This window comes from Petaurus breviceps, unplaced genomic scaffold (assembly GCF_028583685.1).
Source record: "Petaurus breviceps papuanus isolate PSGF00001 unplaced genomic scaffold, PetGlider_PUasm1.0 90752, whole genome shotgun sequence".
In the NCBI taxonomy this organism is placed as follows: Eukaryota; Metazoa; Chordata; class Mammalia; order Diprotodontia; family Petauridae; genus Petaurus; species Petaurus breviceps.
Genome location: NW_027187336.1, coordinates 11,753,276 through 11,773,011, shown reverse-complemented (window position 1 = coordinate 11,773,011; position 19,736 = coordinate 11,753,276). Strand labels below are relative to the sequence as shown.

General features: G+C 38.8%; 1 protein-coding gene across 2 annotated transcripts in view; it reads left to right on the top strand.

The window, feature by feature from the left end:
* The window catches only part of MCM6 (minichromosome maintenance complex component 6), a 49,393-nt gene that overhangs the window by 4,924 nt on the left and 24,733 nt on the right, over window positions 1–19,736 (top strand). For both annotated transcript variants that reach the window (XM_069067850.1, XM_069067849.1), the window contains 5 exons: window positions 4,379–4,489; window positions 7,148–7,397; window positions 11,141–11,306; window positions 11,834–11,979; window positions 19,009–19,159. In XM_069067850.1, coding sequence (XP_068923951.1) covers window positions 4,379–4,489; window positions 7,148–7,397; window positions 11,141–11,306; window positions 11,834–11,979; window positions 19,009–19,159 — 824 coding nt within the window. The remainder of the gene's footprint in view (window positions 1–4,378; window positions 4,490–7,147; window positions 7,398–11,140; window positions 11,307–11,833; window positions 11,980–19,008; window positions 19,160–19,736) is intronic.

Below are 19,736 nucleotides of genomic sequence, written 5' to 3'. Positions count from 1 at the left end.
AAAAAATGTACCTTTATTCAATAATGAATTCAATAAAGAACAGGATGACGCGCTCACTGCTGCAGCTCTGATTGGATGCAGCTCGGAGCGCGGCATCCTGTTCTTTATTGAATTCATTATTGAATAAAGGTACATTTTTTTGTTCACATTTACCTGTTTATTAAAATTGCTGTCAATGTTCATTAAAATAAGCCCTCCCCTGAAAATAAGCCCTCTGGTGTTGTTTTTTTTTGGTCCAAAAAAAAAAAAAATAAGACAGTGTCTTATTATCGGGGAAATACGGTAAAACCAAAAGCCATTCCCCAACAGGAGCAGCCAAGTGGCTCAGCAAGTAAGAGCAAGTGTCAGGATGACCTGGGGATCGAATCCGGGCTCAGACACTTAGCACCACACTCAGAAATAATTGGCAGTGTAACCTTGAGCAAGTTACTTAACCCCAATTGCTTAAAAAAAAAATCATTCCCCAATAGTTCAGTGGCCAAAGGACAGAAACAAGTCTTCAAAGAAGAGTTATGAACTTAACCATTTAAAAGAATGCTGCAAATTGTTAATAAGAGAATAAAAATAAAAACAGCTCAAGCCCAGCAAATGGACAAAGGTGACAAAAAGAAGGGGAAAATGAATTTGAAACACTTGATCAATGTTCTGCTAAAACCTAGGCATGTTATATCTTGAGAATTCCTCTGACTTACCAGCTTAGTAATCCTTTCCGAAAAACATAGGATGTTAGTCAAGTATAGCCTGTTCTTAGTGAAGCCAACTTAGATCTTTTGTGATAATGCCTGTGAAGTGTTTTTCATACTTTCAAGTGCCATATAAATGTAATTGGGGTTTTTTGTTTTTTTTTTCATTTTTCAAATGCTTTGTTAACATCTGATTTACATCATTCATTTCCACCAGATTTTGAGTATCAAAGTTTCTCCCCGTTTTTCCCCTACCCACCACCCCAAAAGAGCAGTCCCACAGGATATCCCCTCCTCCAATCTGCTCTCTCCCATATGTTCTCCCATACCCCTTTCGACTTTTCCAGTAGGGCATGGTGGATCTCTATGCCCCAGTGCCTGTATATCTTATTTCCAATTACATGTAAAATAGTGTTAATAATAGTATATATATATATATATTTTTTTTTTCAACATTTGATTTTAAAACTGAATCCCAGACTCATTCCCTTCCTCCCTTATCACCCACCCTTACTGGGAAGATAAGCAGTTCAGTATAGGTTGTACATGTGTAGCTAATGCAAAACATTAACATAGTAGATATATTGTAAAAAACTGACTATATTTCCCTCCCTCCTATCCCACCTCCCACTTGTTCTGTTCTCCTTCCCTCCCCCCCCAGACTGTCCTCCCTTCCATCATCCCCCCTCATCCCCTTCCCCCCTACTCTCCTGTAGGGTGAGATACCCTATTTAGTGTGTATTTCATTCCCTCCCTGAGCCAAATTCAATGGAGAATAAGATTGACCCATTCCCTTTTGCCTTCCTATTCTTCCCCTCCATTGTAACCATTTTCCCTTGCCCCTTCTATATCAGATAGTTTACCCCATTCTGTCTCTCCCCATTCCTCTCTCACCTCTTAATTTCACCTTTTAAGTATCATCCCTTCCTATTAAATTGGTCCTGTGCCCTTTGCCTGTAAACATGTGTTCATATGCCCATATACACTATTTCTATTCAACTATTTTCATACTGAGAAAAGTTTCATCATTTACAATTATTGTTTTTCCATGTAGGAATGTTCATAGTTCAGGGGTGGCCAGGTGGCGCAGTGAGTAAGAGCGCCGGCCCCAGCATCTGGAGGCCTGGGATTGGTTCCGGCCTCAGATACTCGGCACCCACACAAAAATAACTGACTGTGTAACCTTGAGCAAGTTACTAAACCCGATTGCTTTAAAAAAAAAAAAAGACTGTTAATAGTTCAACTTTGATAAGTTCCTTATTATTTCTTTTCCCTGTTTACCTTCTCATGCTTCTCTTGCTTCTTGTATCTGAATGTCAAATTTTCTATTCAACTCTGGTTTTTTTTTTCACCAAGAATGCTTGAAAGTCCTCTATTCTACTGAATGACCATATTTTCCCCTGAAACATGATACTCAGTTTTGCTGGGTAGGTGATTCTTGATTTTAATCTCAGCTCCTCTGCCCTCTGGAATATCCTATTCCAGGCCCTTTGATCACCTCCGTGTAGCAGCTGCCAGATCCTGGGTTATCCTGATTGTGTTTCCACAATATTCAAATTGTTTCTTCTTGGCTGCTTGTAATATTCTCTCCTTGATCTGGGAATTCCAGAACCTGGCTATAATATTCCTAGGAGTTTTCTTTTTGGGATCTTTTTCAGGAGGCGATCGGTGGATTCTTTCAACCTCTATTTTGCCCTCTGGTACTAAAACATCAGGGCAGTTTTCTTTGAGAACTTCCTGGAGGATGATTTCTAGGTTCTTACTTTGATCATGGCTTTCAGGCAGTCCAATAATTTTTAAATGATTTCTCCTGGACCTATTTTCCAGGTCAGTGGTTTTTCCCATGAGATATTTCACATTGCCTTCTATTCTTTCATTTGTTTGGATCTGTTTAACAGCATCTTGATTTCTCATAAAGTCATTAGCTTCCATTTGCTCCAATCTAATTCTGAAAGAATGATTCTCAGTGAGCTTTTGAGCTTCTTTTTCCATCTGGCAAATTTGGCTTTTTAAGACATTCTTCTCCTCATTGCCTTTTTGAGCCTCTTTTGGCATTTGTGTTAGTCCATTTTCTTTTTCTTTTTTTTGGGGGGTTAAGTAACTTGCTCAAGGTTACACGGCCAGTTATTTCTGGGTGTGGTGCTGAGTATCTGAGCCCGGATTTGATGCAGGTCATCCTGACACTGGAGCCGGTGCTCTTATTCGCTGAGCCACCTGGCCGCCCCTACTGTAACGCTTGTATTGGACAAATGGGCCAGAATAATCTGACACAGAGCCAGGTTGAGCTAGAAAATTCTCCCTAGTCAATTTTCTAAGGTATTATTTTCTTCAGTCAGGCTGTTGACTCTCATTTTGTAATTTTCTTGCATTGTTCTCATTTCTCTTCCCAATTTTTCCTCCACTTCTCTTATCTGCTTCTTAAGGTCCTCTGTGGCCTGTAACCAGCTCATGTTTAACTTTGAAGCTTTCGGTGCAGTTCTGACTTCACTGTCTTCCTCCTGTTCCATGCTTTGCTCCTTTTTGTCCCTAAAATAGGAGTCTAATGTTGGATTCTTCTGTTTGCTTTGTTTCCTTTGCCTGGTCATGTTGCCACTCAATTACTTGACTTTTGGGCTTTTTGCCACAGTAGGACTCTGCCACCAGACAGGGGAGCTTCATACCAAACGCTGGGGTTTTCTCAGCTGCCAGAGGTATTAGTTGGGTGCCATTTCTGAAGCCTCCACATGCTCTGGCAAGCTGGACACACCCCAGGACCTCTACCCTGGACTGCAATCCAGATCCAAGCAGGTTAAAAGCAAGAGCAATTACCCCTCAGACTGGTCGCTTGGTCCCCCTACACTCTGCAGTCCAGGAGCTGAAGCTGCCACATGGGGGCAGCTGCACAGCCATGGCAGCAGCTTGTTGCCCAGGGGGCAAAAGCTGAGGCACTCCCAACTACTGGGTCCCAGTGTCTGCACTGCATTGACCTCTCACTTTGTCCTTTGCATCTATGTGTTGATAATTCTGGAGACAGCCACAACTGCTGATGATCTGGAGTCCCTCCAGCCTATGGCTGGTCAGGCCTGCCCTGGAGCTAAACCTCTATGTGAACCTGTGCTCCACAGCACTGCTCTACCGGGCTGTCTTCAGCGGGTTATTAGCTTCTTTGTGTCATTTTGTGGGTTCTGTAGCTCCAAAGTTTCTTCAGAGTCCCCTTTTACATGATTTGGGGAAGGTGGAAGCCGGAACCCATGGAGGCCCTGCTTCTACTCAGCCCCCATAAATGTAATTGTTAATGGCTTTGTAGTGAGAATGATGGTAATAGCAGAGGTATCATGAAAGCCAAGCTATGACTGGAGGGTATGGTTCACTGATATTTGTCTAGACTAGTGGTTCTTAACCTAGTGTCTGAACTTGTCTCCTCTAATATTTTGATTGCTGTATTTTAATAGAATTGGTTTCTTTTGGAATCCTATTTATTTTATTCACTTAAAATCTTTGTTCTCAAAACTGGTCTTTAGGCTTGACTGGGAGCTTCCCCAGGGTTCCTGACCTAATAAGGACTAAGGATCCCTGGTCTGGAGAGATGTTCTGATTCGTTGCTAAGTTGCCTAAGATTGTTCACAGGCTGATAATTCTAAGTTGGTTCTTCCGACAAGTATGAAGAGAAATCATAACACCATACATAGGTTATGCACTGGTTTTCTGTGTTTCAGAGTTTATCCCTACTTGTGCCGGGCATTGAAAAACTTCGTCAAGGATCGTAAAGAAATTCCTCTTGCCAAAGATTTTTATGTTGCATTCCAAGACCTCCCTACCAGACACAAGTAAGAAGCCAGCACACATTTTCCTTTGTTTTTTCTTTTTTCTAGATCTCAACATTATTGTCATAATTGTCATTGTTATTATTGTATTTTATTTTGGCTTTTAAAAGCTCACCCAGAAGCAAAGTCAATTAAAATTACAACTGAGACTATAAAATAAATTCAATTAACTCATTTTAGTTTTAATAGTCATTTCAGACGCATTAAATTCTTAACGCTAAAGGAAGCAAGCAGCTCTTCTTACATAGCCTTCAGAATGGGGTCTGCCACATAACTAGAATACATAGTACTCCAAATAATAATTACAAAATGAAGAAGGTAAGCCTGTAATTTTTTTGGGAAAAAAGGTACTCTTGCAAATAGGAAAGATGAGGAAATGCAAGCTAGAGCAATTTGCAAAGTATATGTTATATTACATATATAAAAAGTTACTTAAATTGCTGATAAAAGGACATCTTCAGTTCATATTTTGTGTAATACTTTTAGTATCTACACAGACAGATGTTTTTAAAAATTGGATAACATTACCTAAATATTTAAGCAATAATGGTGCATTAAGTATTTTTTCTACATAGTATCATTAGTATGTATAGCCTTATGTATAATACATAAAAATCTTACAACAATTATTTTTGCTCAATATTTGTGGATCATTCCTGAAGCTTATAAAGGAAATCTAAGCTTTTATGTTTTATATAAAGCATTACATGTATATGAGTATCTCAGGGATCTTTTCTGAATGCTATTTCTAAACTCTCACCCTTCAAGAAGATAGATAGTATCCCAGGTACAGTGCAGGCAGGATTTGCAGTTTTCATAAAATTCTTCCTTCCTTGTATAGTTTTTGATATATTTACTCAAAGTAAACAGTGACTAATTTGCTTCCTCTTCCTTCCTCCTTTCTCTCCTTCCCATCCTCTTTCTAACAGAATCACATCATAGAGAGATGGCCAGTGATCTGTTGTTTTAGTAAAGGAACTGGGCTATAAACAAATAAGCTTATATCATTTATTCTGCTTAACTTTAAAGTGTAAAATGCTTTTGTGAAGTCAAAGAGAGGTTATATAGAAGACCAAAACTCTTAAATATATTGTCTTTTTTTTTTTAAGTTACACAGATACAAAATTATACTTACTCCTAGTACTTGGTTTTTGCAAGTTGCTGCATTATATCTTTCTACAAAGGTAATTCCAACCTGTCAACCCTGACATGAGTATTACCTAGCCTTTACTCATATACTTTAGTATTCTGGAATATTTTTCTTCTGGATATACATATATCTCATTGTAAAACCAAAGAGAAAGCTGTTCTAAGATGATTTATGATTTGTTTACTTTTTCTTTGGAGTAAACGAAATCTGTCAAATATCAACTTACTAGTTATTAAATGGTATGTGTGTTGCTCATTTAAGACAGTCCATCCTAGAGCATTTTGAACAGTCACTGTCCTTGTTATGGTAGAATACATAAATGCACATAATGGGATTAGTGTTGGATAGTAGCAGAAAGATAGCTTCTGCACATGTGTTATGTGTGAGGGGTGGCTAGGTGGTGCAGTAAGTAAAGCACAGGCCCTGGAGTCTGGAGGACCCAAGTTCGGTTCCAGACTCACACACTTAACACTCCACACAAATACTAGCGACGCAACCTTGGGCAAGTTACTTAACCCCAATTGCCCTCCAAAAAGCAAAAAAACTAACATATGTATGTGTGCTTGCATTTTGTTATATAAGTTGAGTTTTAAAATTGCTCTTCTAAAAAAATTTTTAAAAGGGGGGCGGGGCAGCTAGGTGGCGCAGTGAATAGAGCACCGCCCCTGGAGTCAGGAATACCTGAGTTCAAAGAATACCTGAGTTCAAATCCAGCCTCAGACATTTAACACACACACAAAAACTAGCCATGTGACCTTGGGCAAGTCATTTAACCCGAATTGCCCTCCAAAAAGCAGGGAAAAAAATTTAAATTGCTCTTCTAGAGTTGTGGAGAAAAGCTTTTATTTTTTTTTTTAAGGGCAAAATGTCAATTCAAGAGAAAGCAAATTTTTCATTTTTCATGCAGGAGGAAGCAAGTACTAGGCAAGCCTATTGTCCTGGAATTTGAAAAAGACGTTAATACTAATAAGTCAAGTGAGAGGAGGTGAAAAGAATGATGATAACATCAGAAATCAGTGACAGGATTTATTTGAGTTAATAGAGCTGATAATGGGTGAGACTTTGAAATAATTTCATTTTGCAAAGGAATTTGAGGGCTGTGTTGAATGGGTAGAAATTGAGATGTACCTATAAAATCAGTCAACCATCAGGCATTTATTAAGAGCCTACTATGTACCAGGAACACTGCTAGGTGCTAGGGTGCTAGAGGAGTGAACAAATGTGAAGAATGACACAATCCCTTCTCTCAGCTGGATGTTGTTATTTCCAAACTTGTAAAGTTTCCAAATTAATTTATTTTCTATTACAGATATAAAATCTAATTTGTTTCACTTTTACATTGAAGTAAAGGATGATTCACAGTAGTTTGTGACTTAGGTGATGGAGGTAGAGGGAGGAATGAACTAGAGAAAGTTGCATTAATGAGGAAGAACTTGGGTTTTTGTGAGCTTAGTTGGGAAATTCTATTTGGGCAGTGAGTGACTGCTGGTAAAACATTTCTCCTTTTGCAGGATTCGTGAACTGACTTCATCCAGAATTGGCTCACTCACGCGTATCAGTGGGCAGGTAGTCCGAACTCACCCGGTGCACCCAGAGCTTGTAAGTGGTACCTTCTTTTGCCTAGACTGTCAGACCATGATCAAGGACGTGGAACAGCAGTTCAAATACACGCAGCCTAACATTTGCCGAAATCCAGTGTGTGCCAACAGAAGAAGGTTCCTGCTGGATACGAACAAATCAAGATTTGTTGACTTCCAAAAGGTATTACTTTTGGTTAGTTCCATTGTGTGTCAGTAATTCCTAGACACCTAAAAAAATTTTTTTGGGGGGGAGGGCAGTGTTTGTTAAATTCGTTTTGCTCATTAAGTTACCATTTGCAAATTTGATAAACCGTGGGTTAGTGGGCAGTTTTCTTTTGTATTTATTTAGGTGTGGACCTGTGATTTCATTGGTATGGGAGAATTTCGGTATAGAAACTACCTCCACTAGCAATCTGGAATTATGCCCAAAGGGTTATAAATAATTTCATACCCTTTGACCCAGCAATACCACTTCTAGGGTTGTATCCCAAAGAAATCATAGAAATGGGAAAAAGACCCATATGTACAAAAATATTTATAGCAGCTCTTTTTGTGGTAGCAAAGAATTGGAAATTAAGGGGTTGCCCATCAGTTGGGAAATGGCTGAACAAGTTGTGGTATATTCATGTTATGGAATTACTATTGTGCTATAAGAAACGAGGAGCAGATGGACTTCATATTTACCTGGAGAGGCTTATACTAACTGATGCTGAGTGAGAAGAGTAGAACCAGGAGAAATTTGTACACAACAGACACAATGTATGTGTGATGACCAACTTTGATAGACTGGACTCTTCTCAGCAATGCAGTGATATAAGTCAACCCCAGAAGACTCATGATGGAGAGAAATGTGTGCATCCAGAGAAAGAACTAGAAAGAACTGAGTTTATATCCAGATGGAAGCAAAATACCTGATCTTTTTCCTTTTCTTGTTTGGTTTTATGTCCTCTTTACCATTTTTCATTCCATCTGATACAATCCGTCTTTATAACCTGACTAATGTATAATGTGAAAGTATTTACAGATCCTGTACTTGACTATATGCCACCATGGGAGGGATGGGAAGGAGGGGGACAAAATGTGAAACTCAAGGAATTGTGGAATTGAATCCTGTAAACTAAAAGTAAACAAACAAATTTTAAAAAATAAATAAAAAAAGAAACTACCTCCACTAATACATATCTGCTACTCCTCTGTGATTTATGGGCTAAGATAATTGTCCTAAGGCACACAGCTAGTGTGTGTCACAAGGAGAACTTGACTCTAGGTCTTCTGACTCCTAGGCTAATCTTCTACTCACTACACCAGACTTTTGGGGACTGTTGGAGTGTTCAGGGAGAGCTGGCACTGCAGGGCTGCTTGCCTACCTTTAGTGTCCACCTGTCACCCACTCACTTTTGGCTCCAAGCAGCTGTAGCCTGTGTAGTGGCTACACTGCAATGAAACTCAGCAGATGGGCTAAACCAAGTTGAAAGTAGCCAAGAGACAAACTTTAACCCCGTTCACGAGCTGGGGCATGCCTGCCTCAAGCATGTAAAGATTTCTCCTGGAGGAATGGGCGGATGAGAACAATTTGTCCTAGTGACCATGAAGGCCATTCAAACAAGTGCTTTGGGTAGCTTAGTGCTTGATAAGATATTGAAGACGCCAGGGTCATCCACTGCCTTCTGGACCGTTGCCAGTCATCTGATTTTTGTCTTGCCACTGGACTTGAGTGACTAAAAAAGAGAGCACGACTGATGATTCTGTATAACTCTGCCTCACTTAAATACAATTCATGCACAAGTCAAGTCATTACCTGTGACATCAAAAACAAAGGACAAACAACAGATTCCTGAACATTTTTCTATCTAGTCATTTAAACCAGAATTGTTTGGATTGTTATATAGGGTTCTTTGTTAAACTTCAGAGTTGTTTGTTTTTTAATTTTTAGAACTGTTGTAATATATTAAAATATTGACTAAGATTAATTTAGAATGGCAGACCATAATACCTTTTCTTTGTTGAAAAGAATAGCTGTTCTCATAATTTTCTAAGCTTCTTTATCAGGGAATTCATAAGATTTAAGACTTGGTGTAATTATTAGCTCATGAAAATGTGAAACCTAGTTTCTTATGAGTGGTCAGACATAAAAGCTCAGAAAAATATCGTGACAGGTATTAACCTTTTTTGTAAAGGAATTATGGTCTACTGTTCTAGTTAGCCCTGGCCAACACCCCAAATTTTGTATCAAATCAGAAGTAAATATTTAAATCTTGGTTAAATTCCCTTTGCCTTCAATCTGCCAGTCAGTCAAGCAAGAAGCATTTTTAAGTTTCTGTTTTATTGTAATGAATTTACCTAGTTATTTAGGATTTACAGAATGCCTTTTTTTTTCATATACTTGTGAAAGAGATATTATAAATACTATTATCCCCATTTTGCCACTGAGGGACTAGTTTTAAGAATGAATTAAGTAACTTGCCCATGGTCACTGGCCTGGCTTTGTTGGATCCAGGATTTGAAAACAGGTTTTCTGATTCCTAACTTGGCACCCCTTCAAGCTACATCAGGGCATTTCACAGATGTACCTTCACATCAACATAGAAGTGTTGGCATGTAGGCACTTAAAGAAAAATTCCTACAAATAGAGGGGAATAATGGTAGAATCAGTCCTAAGCTGGCAGAAAGAAATATTTATTTGTTTTAATTTAGACTGCATTATAGATTGATAGATTTCTTGGTTCTGCATTAAAACTAGTTGATATTTCTCAAGTAGCACACAGTGTCTGGTAGTCGTGGAAGGTGGGCCAGAAGCATGTAAATTATTAGCAAAGAGAAAATCAGCTTAAAATTAAACACTTAACTGCATATTGATCATCCACAAAATAGAGAATCTATAGAGGAATAATTGAGTTGGATATACTTAAGAGGACTAAAATAAAATGTTCCTTTGGGTTAAGTTTCTCTTCTTGGAAGTCACACAGTTTACTGGCAGTAATTGGTGGGAAGAATCAAAACTTGTATACAGGGTTGGACTCCTTAAGTTTTGATTTCTTGGCATACGCTCTCCTGTCTCCTAATCAAGTAAATTTGATTTCTTGCTGTCTTTTTTTTTTATATGTATTCTTTATCAGTCACTACTTGATTCCATTCATTTGTGTGATCAGGGCATAATTCACTTGTTTTTCCCAGCCTTGCAGTAATTCCTTATCGTTATCAGTTTGGTTGCTATTAGCTTAGGTTCTTCAGTGCCTAAACTTTTATCAATAAAAGGGGCCCGCCCCAATTTCTTTTACTTGTTAATGAGTTAATAACCAGATAAAGTATCTTTTCAGTTTCTATGTGCCTGAGTTTTTATCCTTATGAAGGCAAAATTGTCTATGTTTACATAATTTTTCTCAGCTCAGTCTTAATATTTCTTGGGCCTGATTCATCATACTTGATGGAATACAAATGATACTTTTTAAAAATAAAAGGTTTCTTATGCCAAAGTGTTAGAAGAATCCCATCTCAATAAAAGAGTGACATGAAATTTCTTTATTTTGATTTGTTTTTGGAGACTAGGTCTCCTTGTCTCACCTAGGCCAGAAGTGGATTGGCCAGGCAAGGGCTTAACTCCACAGCTGATTTACCTGGAAGGTTTGACTTACTCCATTTCCAACCTGAGCCCATCCTTAGGCGATCCTCCCCTCCTTCCCGCTTTCCACCCATGGACTCCCATATAGATTTAGGGTGGACACATGATCAGCTTTAGACCCATTGCTGGCCAAGACCCCTGAACTCATGGGATCCCTCAGCCTCCCCCAATAGTAGGAATTACAGTGTGTTGGCACCATGCCTTGACCAAGTGCCCGAGCTCAGGAAGAAAGTTTTCTAGAAAGCGGAATTTAAAAGTTACTTCATTTCATGTTGATACAAAACAATTTTTTTGGCCTTATGTAGGTTCGTATTCAAGAGACTCAGTCTGAGCTCCCAAGGGGGAGCATCCCTCGTAGCTTGGAGGTCATCTTGAGAGCTGAAGCTGTGGAATCAGCACAGGCTGGTGACAAATGTGACTTCACAGGCACTCTCATTGTTGTCCCAGATGTTGCTAAGCTTAGCACCCCAGGTAAGTGATTCTCATTTTTTTTTTTTTGCCTTTTGGAGGGAAATTGGGGTTAAGTAACTTGCCCAAGGTTACACTGCTAGGTTTTATTTGTGTGTGTGTTTGTGTTAAGTGTCTGAGGCCGGAACTGAACTCGGGTCCTCTTGACTCCAGGGCCGGCGCTTTACTCACTGTGCCACCTAGCTGCCCCAAGTGATTCTCATTAATGGGAGGTTGGTGTCTCTGGATGTTTCTCACTCTTATGTCAGTAAATCAGTCAGTAATCATTTATTAAGTGCCTACTGTGTTCTAGCCACCACGCTGAGTGATGGGAATATAGAGAAAGACCAAAAATAGTCCCTGCCCTCAAGGTGTTCACAATCCAATATGATTGCTCGCATTTAGCTCTAAGTTTTCTGGCTTGTAGGTTATGCAGTTACTTCTTTTATCTGTGTAGCTCTCATTCCTTGATTAGTTTAGTTAGGTCCTAGATTGTCGAGAACTAGTTGTAGTAAGAGCTGTCTTAAAGGTCACTTACGTTTTTCTTCCAGGAGTTCGTGCAGAGACAGATTCCCGTGTCAGTGGTGTTGATGGATATGAGACAGAAGGTGTCAGGGGGCTCCGGGCTCTTGGTGTAAGAGATCTCTCCTATAAGCTGGTCTTCCTTGCCTGCTATGTTGCACCAACTAATCCAAGGGTAAGTTGTATTTTTTTTTTTATTTCTTAAAGAAGTATAACACTGGATTATTTCTTGGACAAGGGTCTAAGACCCTTGACCCTTTCTGTATATAGAGGTATTATTAGCCTTGCTCATATTGAGGGTTTTTTGGTTTTGGATTGTCCTTGTCTTTCTTTGAATCTCTGGTGCTTAGCACAGTCCCTGGCATATAGTGGGTACTTAATAAATACTTGCTTACTCAACCAGACTCAGACTTTAAGGGGGGTTTATCTAGGAGTTATTTCTTGATTGGTTATTATTTGGTTGTTGATTTTTTTTTTTAAAGCAATCAGGGTTAAGTAACTTGCTCATGGTTACATGGCCAGTTATTTCTGGGTGTGGTACTAAGTATCTGAGCCCAGATTTGATCCTCAGGTCATCCCGACACTGGAACCAGTGCTCTTACTCACTGAGCCACCTGGTTGCCCCTAAGCAGTTGGGGTTAAGTAACTTACTCAAGGTTAAACGTCCAGGTGTTTCTGGGTGGGTGCTAAGTGTCTAAGCCCAGATTCGATCCCCAGGTCATCCTGACACTGGAGCTGGTGCTCTTACTCGATGAGCCACCTGGCCGGCCCTGGTCGTTGATTATTATTGAGTATTTCTTGATTGTCTAATATTGAAACTATATTAGTGTTTTCCATTCTGTAACCTCAGGAGAATTTTGGTTTGTTATTTTAAAATTTTTCTCTATTTCTGAAGTATAAATTTAACATGGTTTGGTTCCATAGTTCTCCTTTCCAGTTATCAAATTCAAATGTATCTCTTTGTGATACGAGATAAAATTACTTAAGCAGATCTTTTTCAGAAGCTGATAAACTGATGAAGATGGCCTAAAAAAGGACAAAAGTGGAAAACATATTTTGTGCAAGAATGTCATAAGAATTGCACATTTAGGGAAGGTCTAATGAGAATTTGCTTTGTTTGTTAGGAAAGACTTTGTGGAAGAGGTGAGGTTAATTATGTAGCTATACTTGTATTTCCCATTTGTGGAAAGGGAAGGAGTTGATAGTATAATGATTATCTCTCAAATGTCCAGGGTTAAACCTAGGTTGAACTCTGGGTTTCAGGTTTTCATTGTATGCTTGGAGATCACATTGCTTAAAACATCATAATGCCTTCAGTTAATAAGCATTTAAAAGTGTCTACTGTTAATGGGGAATACAAAGAAAGCCGAAATAGTTCCTGTTCTCCAAGAGCTTATATATCTAATAGGAGAATCAGCATGCAAACCAGTAATTACATATAGGATAGAGAGTAGATGGGGGTGATTTTAGAAAGTCCTCTTTGTAATACCATGCGTGAGCAGCTTTCCAGAAGAATGCTACTGGGAACTGCTTTTAAGGTTCTGATTAAACAGTATAGTGAACACCCTATTTATTCCATAACAAGTCAAAGCAAAACATTCACAGAAAATCAAGGTACAGCATTCACAATATTACAATTTATCACAGAAAATCACAATATAGTATTCACAACAGCTTATCATTAAAATGGCCACATAGTTTTCACCAAAGTGGTCACAATATTTAGAACAAAAAACAATCATCTCAAAGTAGAGTAGTCAAAGTCTTCCACTCATGGGGCACACTAAATTAACTCAGTCAGAAAATACACAAACCCTCCACCCCTAGGTCATTAGTAAACTACAATTTCATAGTTACTCAGCACCCAGGGAGAGGTCTTTTCATCTTGACTTGGGGCCTGGTCTCATATTCCCTGGATCCCTTTCCATGGTCAGATTCTACCTGGATTCACTAGACTGTCACCTGGGTTCAATGGCAGACAGCTCCCAGTTCCTTGTCCAGCTCTCTGGGTAGGTCCTGCTCCACACTGAAGTTCATAGGGTCTAGTCTGTCTCAAATTCTTAACAATTTCTGCTCCCGGGAATTCAAGGCTCAACCAAGCCACAAAGTCCCTGCATCCTGGTCATGCTTCCTCAGTTTTCTGCAGGTCGTTCAAAAAATCAGAATCACCTTATCCAGCCCGGGGGGAGGGGGCTCCTGGGCTCCTGTTAAGAAGAAACTCCACCACTACAAGTGCTCAGGAAATTCTGGCTCAGTTCTCAATTCTCTGTAGCTGCTCTGCCTCCAGATTTTTGTCCCAAGAAGTTCTGACTGTGCCTCTATGGGGCTTTTCTTATATACCCAGCATTAGCTACTTCCTGCTTCAGCCAACCCCTTCCTGTTACATCAGAAACAGTGGTTCATACCTTCTGTTTCTTTCACAGAGGCTTGATCATTACTAAGTGCCAAGTACCTGCTTACTTGCCAATACAAAGGGGTCAAATTATGTTACCATCACACTCTTGTAGAAGGTAGACGAGTCCTCAGGGAAACCAGGAAGCAGAGGTGAGAAGGGATAGCATGCCAAGCATGGGGGAAAGTCATGGTGACAGACAATGGGCATGTCATGGGTTTAACTATCATCTCTTTGAATGTGACACCCAGATCTACAAATCCATCCCTTGTCTCTTCCCTTCAGGCTTAGATGACCAGTTACCTATTCTGTTTGTCAAACTTGATGCCCTGAAGACATCTTAAACTCAGTATTGTTTAAAACCAACCTCAAACTTTTCTATTTCTGTCCTAGGCCGATATCCTTCTAGTGCCTTAGGTTTGTGTTCTCAGCATTGTCCTTGACTTTCCCTTTCCCTCACACCATATGTCCAGTGTCCATTTCTACCTTCATAGTGTTGCTAACACCCCACCTCTTCTTTTCACTAACACAGATACTACCATAATTCAGGCCCTCATCATTTCTGGCCCAGATTATTGTGGATACCTCCTAATTGGTCTATATGCCTATAATTTTTGCTAGTATTTTATTTACATTTTTTGCATCTATATTTATTAGGGAAGTTGGTCTATAATTTTCTTTTTCTGGTTTGGCTCTTCCCAGTTTAGGGATCAATACTGTCTTTGTATCATAAAAAGAATTTGGTAGGATACCTTTGCCAATTTTCTCAAATAGTCTATTTAGTATTAGAATTAATTGTTCTTTAAATGTTTGATAGAATTCTCTGTAAATGCATTTGGCCCTGGAGATTTCCTAGGGAGTTCATTGATGGCTTGTTCAATTTCTTTTTCTGAGATGGGATTATTTAAGTATTTTACTTCCTCTTCTGTTAATCTGGACGATTTATATTTTTGTAAATATCTATCCATTTCTCTAAGATTGTCAAATTCATGGACATACCATTGAGCAAAATAATTTTTTTTTTTTAAGCAATCGGGGTTAAGTAACTTGCTCAAGGTTACAGGGCCAGTTATTTCTGGGTGTGGTGCTGAGTGTCTGAGCCCGGATTTGATCCAGGTCATCCCAACACTGAAGCCCGTGCTCTTACTCGCTGAGCCACCTGGCTGCCCCTAAGCAATTGGGGTCAAGTAACTTGCTCAAGGTTACACGGCCAGGTGTTTCTGAGTAGGTGCTAAGTGTCTGAGCCCGGGATTCGATCTCCAGGTCTTCTCAACACTGGAGCCGGTGCTCTTACTCGCTGTGCTACCTGGCCGCCCCAATAATTCTTAATTATTGTTTTAGTTTCCTCTTCATTAGAGATAAATTCACCCTTTTCGTTTTTGATACTGGTAATTTGGCTTCTTTTTTTTTTTTTTAAATCAGATTGACCAAAGATTTATCAATTTTATTGGTTTTGTGTTTGTTTTCATAAAACCAGCTCTTAGTTTTATTTATTAGTTCAATAGTTTTCTTAATTTCAATTTTATTAATCTCTCTTTTGGTTTCTAGTATTTCTAATTTGGTATTTAATTAGGAATTTTCAGTTTGTTCTTCTAGCTTTTTCAGTTTTGTACCCAGTCCATTGATCTCCTCTTTTTCTGTTTTATTCATGTAAGCATTGAGGAATATAAAACTTCCCCTAAGAACCGCTTTTGCTGCATCCCATAATTTGGTATTGCCTTACATATTGCTGTCAAAGTGATTTTTACTTAAAAAGTTACTGTACCTCATTTCTCACCTGTAAGAGGTCAGAGTTGCACTACTAGATTGCTTCTTGAATTTCTTTCCAATTAAAGGCTTAGAGGGATTAAATACTTAAAATACTCTAGGCCTTTATTTAAATGGCACTTCCCTATCAGAAATTACAATGGCTGGGGGCAGCTAGGTGGTGCAGTGAGTAAAGTGCTGGCCCTGGCTCTGGGGTCAGGAGGAGCGAGTTCAGTTCAGGCCTCAGACACTTAACACCCACACAAAAAAAGCTAGCTGTGTAACCTTGGGCAAGTTACTTAACCCCAATTGCCCTCCAAAAAGGCAAAAAAAAAAAAATTACATTGGCATTCTACTGACTTTAGAATAAAATTTAAATTCATGTATTTAGCTTTTAGAGCTCTAAGTACCCTGGTCCCATCTGACCTTTTCAGGTTCATTGAATGTTACTCCTCTTCCAACATCTGTGATCCGGCCAAACTGCTCTTCTTTCTCTCTGTTTTATCTCCCATTCCCATAGCTTTGCATTGGAATGTTTTCTCCTCTGCCTTCTGGCTTCCCTGATTTTTTTCGTAGAGTCCCCTCTTCCTTTAAAATGCACCTCAGACACCCTCTTTTGCATGAAGGCTTTCCTGATCCCATATTACCTGGTATTTAACTGCTCTGTGTGTGTGTGTGTGTAATAACTTCATACATATGCTGTACATTATATATATTTGTCTTCCCTTATTAGAATGGAAGCACATTGAGAGTAAGAATTTCATTCTTCATACTTATACCCCCAGCACCTCACAGTGCCTGGCACATAACAAGCACTTAATTAAATACTTATTGGGTGATTGAAGGATATAGCTTTTGAAGAGGTTTAAATACCAAACAGGAGACTTTGTATTTAATCTTAGGAAGGGAATAGAGAGTCAGTGGAGTTATTGAGTAAGGGAACCACTAGAAGAAGGGGAAAATATATATATATATATAAAATTTTTTCTTTTTTTGGGGGGGAAGGCAGGGCACTTGGGGTTAAGTGACTTGTCCAAGGTCACATGGCTAGTAAGTGTTAAGTGTCTGAGGCTGGATTTGAACTCAGGTCCTCCTGACTCTAGGGACTGGTGCTTTATTCACTGTACCACCTAACTGCCCCTAGAAATATTTTTTTTACTCACGAGTCCTTTTCTTTGCTCTCTGGCATATAGACCTAGTAGCTGTATCACTGGATCATAGGGTCATGATATAATAGCTTTTTGGTCACAGTTCCAAATTTTTTCCAGAATGATGGGACCAGTTCACAGTTCTACCAACAGTGCATTAATATATCTGTTTTCCCTCTGACCCCCTCCAACTTTTGTCATTTTTATAAACTTTGCTTATCTAATAGGTGTGATGTGTGGTACCTCTGAGTTGTTTTGATGTGCATTTCTCTGATTTACTTCAATTGTTAATCTTTGATTAGCATAAATCACATATTCCCCTTTATCTTTTTCCTCCCCTCTCCTATTTTTTTATACCCTCCCATTCTGTAATTTAGTTGCTTAAAAACATTGTCCTGTTGGCAGGGTTTTAGAAAGTTTGGTCCATGATGTTTCAGGCCTGTTTCTCCCCCATCATTTCTCTTTGATTTCTGCTTTTGCCCTTATCTCCTTGTGTATTTTCAGAAAGAAAACACTTTGTTGCTGTATTTCTTCACCTTTCTTGTTTTTCTAACATCTGAGGTGTTTGAGAAAGGAATGTTTGCTTTTTATTGAATACCCATCATTTTTCATTAATGTTTAGGCTTAAGTTTGCAGGACTTGGCATTTTGGGTTCTATTTTGTTTTCCTTTGCTTTTCAGAATATATTCTATTCCTTCCTGTAGTTTTTGGTAGATTCAGAAGTCTTGTTATTCAAATGTCCTTTCTTTTTTTTTTTTTTTTAAGCAATTGGGGTTAAATAGCTTGCTCAAGGTTAAACGGCCAGGTGTTTCTGGGTGGGTGCTAAGTGTCTGAGCCCAGATTCGATCCCCAGGTCATCCTGACACTGGGACTGGTGTTCTTACTCGCTGTGCTACCTGGCCACCCCTCAAACGTCCTTTCTTTTATATCTGAAAGTTTTTCTACTGGTCACTTGGAGAAACTCTTGTTTGTCTTTAAGTGCTGTGCCTTGGAATTGGCAGCATAGAATTTTTGTTCTACAGGTAACTTGGGGATTCTTTTGATTGGCACTTTGTTGTCTGTGATCAGAAATTCTAGAGAGTTTTCTTGGTACTATTTCTTGTATTATGAGATTCAGGTTTTTTGACTTGTGTTCTTCTGGGAGATCTATCATCCTTGAGTTGTCCTCATACTTCTTATCTTGAAGATAAGTGTGAAGATCATTTTCTTTTAGCTGTTTTGCTCTTTTTTGTTTCTCTTCTTCCAGATAGTCTTTCATTTTGTGTATTTGCATTCCCAGTTATCAGTTCTCTGGCTCTGTTGTGGCACCGAGAGTTGTAACAATCCAACAAGTCACTACTGCATCTTTAGAAAATTTCTGCCATTTGGAGTTTGGCACTTTGAAGCTCTGGTAGTAGGCTGGGAGTTGGGGTATAAAGTTGTGTTGCAAGCCCATGAGTCTGCTCTTGCTGCCCCTTTATAGGTGATAAGGGAGGAAGTCCTGAGTTGGAATTAAGAGTTAAGTGTGACCTGGAAGTCCACATTCACCTTTCCAATACTCTTTGTATTCTCTGTGCACTTATAAGTGTGAAGATATGTGTGTACCAATAGAATGTAAGTTTCTTGGGGGCAGGGAATATTTTGCTATCCCTAGTGCCTAGCACATAATAGACACTTATTAATATATATAAATATATGATCAATATATATGAATAATAATATAGACACATATTAATATATGTTAATTGGCTGGTTTGGTTTTTTTTGCTGGAACTTCACAGCTTCCAGATTTCCTGCTTTCACTTTCCAGCTGAGGGTTTTTTGTTTTTTTTAGCTAAGCAAGTGATGTTTCTTCTCCCCCTCTTCCTTATGCTCCTGTCACATATCATATTGGGTTGTCATTACACTAACACTTGGTTTTTTTATTATTTTTTTTAAGTTTGGTGGAAAAGAGCTCCGAGATGAGGAACAAACAGCTGAGAGCATTAAGAACCAAATGTCTGTGAAGGAGTGGGAGAAAGTGTTTGAAATGAGTCAAGATAAAAACCTTTACCACAATCTCTGTACTAGCCTTTTCCCTACTATACACGGTAAGAGTTTAATGACTTAGACTTAAAACTGAAGTGTTTATCGCAATATTTTTATTTTTAAAATGGAAAGGAATTGTAGATCATGGAGGCACCTACATGACAGTGTTCAGAGCACTGGGCCTCAAGTCAGAAAGACTTGAGTTCAAATCCCCTCTCAGATACTTGCTAGCTGAGCAAGTCACTTAACTGCTTATCTGCCTTTTAGTTTCATCTGTAAAATGGGAATGATAATAATAGCACTTACCTCACAGAGCTTTTGTGAGAATCAAATGAGTTAATATTTGTAAAGCCCTTTGCAGACCCTAAAGCACTATATAAATTCATAACTCACTTAACATTTTCCCCTTTTTCTGTTTTCTTAAAGAAATTTCTTGTTATGGTTCGTGCCCTCTTGGTAAAACTCATGTTCCTCACATTTTTGACAGTTATAAATTATAATTCCTGCTGTTATATTTTCCTGTGTTTCTTATCCTCAGTTGAAGTGGAGTGCAGAAGATTACTGTCATTAAAAAAATACCTCTTCATTTTTTATTTACTTATTTATTTAGGAATACCCCTTCTTTTTTTTTTGCCTTTT